A 1,743-nucleotide genomic window follows, 5' to 3' on the forward strand; every position below is an offset into this window, starting at 1 on the left:
ACATACGTGCGTATCTACAGGAGGGGGGACTACATACGTGCGTATCTACAGGAGGGGGGAGCTACATACGTGCGTATCTACAGGAGGGGAGACTACATACGTGCGTATCTACAGGAGGGGAGACTACATACGTGTGTATCTATAGGAGGGGAGACTACATACGTGCGTATCTTTAGTGATCTTGATGAGCGTCTGAACGGCAGTCTTCAGCTCGTTCCCTGACATGGTGGATACCACCACAGCGTAGAGCTGAGCTGCTAGCTCCCTTAGGTCCTCCTTGTTGGTGTTCATTAGACTCTGCGGAGGGGAAATGTAGAATTAGCATCGGTTGGCGTTAGCGTAGCATGCAGCATACCAACGTATATTTTACAGTAGTAGCATNAGCATGCAGCATACCAACGTATATTTTACAGTAGTAGCATTGACTAGCGTTAGCGCCGACTTGCATTGCTTAGCATTGGCCTAGCATGTAGCATATCAAGGTACTATATCTGAGTAGTATATTACATAGCGTCGATTAGCATAGCATTAGCATTGATTAGCATTCCAATTAATATTTTTCATAAGTAGCGTCAATTAGCATTAGCATACCAAGGTATCTTTTACAGTAGTAGCATCAATTAGCAAAGCACGCAGCATGATTTTTACCTTGATCCAGTCGATCTTGTGGATAAACTTGGGGGCCAGGTTGTGAGGACACACAGACACCACCTCCAGAAGACAGTACATCACAGGGACTCCTATCAAAATAAATCAAGAATACAACTTTAAAAAACATACTAAAATGTATCGCTTACATTGTATCAGTTATAAGGTATGACTGATGTGTTTACAGGCCTGGAATCCAAACGGATATGCTCACTTCACAATATCAACAACGGTTAAGCGGCGCATACCATTTTGGATTCCAGCCCTGTAAACACATGAATATTTGGAGACAAGGTGATAAGGAAACAAGGAATCACATCACTCACCTCCTACAGCAGACAACAGCTGCTGCAGTAGCTCCATGTAGACCTGTACAGGGTTGACCTCTGCCCCCTTGGTTCCGGTGGAGGAYGGGGAGGTCAGGGGGTCGTTGGAGAGCAGGGTGTTTATGTAGCGTCCGATGGCAGGCGCGTCGTCCTGCATGTCCGCCAGGCTCTTAGAGACGGGCGTGGCCCCGGCACTGTGGGCCAGACACATCCGCAGGTACAGCACRATCTGGAGACAGGAACAGGGATAGAAAGGAAGTGATGTCTATTAACAGGAAGTGATGTCTATTACCAGGAAGTGTGGCAAGGAGAAAGGTACATATCTCTAGTCCCATCATTTTTTCATGTTTTGCTTCCTCTTCCAATTGTTTTGTGGTTTTGCCAGTCACAAACAGCATGAAGTTCATACAACTATTTAGTTGAATTCGTTTTTTTCTTTCTCCTTACCTCGCCAAACGCAGAAGGGTTGAAGGGTAGAGTGTACGTCCCCACGATGTACTTAGCTGGTGTCTTCATCCTCTGAGCAGCCTAAAAAAACACACCAGGACAGATCAACAAGGGCTGTCGAGACTTCCTGCTGACACACCTGTACTTCTACATGTTAACTAGAGAGTAAATGATCTAATGACAGGGGCTAGATCTGTGACGGACGGGACGGGGGTTACGATCTCACCTTCTCCTGGATGTAGGCCACCATGTCAGGGAAGGAGGGCATGGGTTTACGACCCTCTTTCTCCGAGTTCTTAGCAGGCAGAGCCCTCAGGACACG

General features: G+C 46.8%; 1 protein-coding gene across 1 annotated transcript in view; it reads right to left on the reverse strand.

The window, feature by feature from the left end:
* ecpas (Ecm29 proteasome adaptor and scaffold) overlaps positions 1-1,743 on the reverse strand; it is a gene marked incomplete at its 3' end in the record, with an annotated part of 40,644 nt that overhangs the window by 19,827 nt on the left and 19,074 nt on the right. Inside the window, 5 exon segments of the mRNA XM_070441838.1 lie at positions 163-297; positions 649-740; positions 975-1,203; positions 1,422-1,502; positions 1,648-1,743. Coding sequence (XP_070297939.1) covers positions 163-297; positions 649-740; positions 975-1,203; positions 1,422-1,502; positions 1,648-1,743 — 633 coding nt within the window.

Source organism: Salvelinus sp. IW2-2015, unplaced genomic scaffold (genome assembly GCF_002910315.2).
Source record: "Salvelinus sp. IW2-2015 unplaced genomic scaffold, ASM291031v2 Un_scaffold4937, whole genome shotgun sequence".
Taxonomy (NCBI): Eukaryota; Metazoa; Chordata; class Actinopteri; order Salmoniformes; family Salmonidae; genus Salvelinus; species Salvelinus sp. IW2-2015.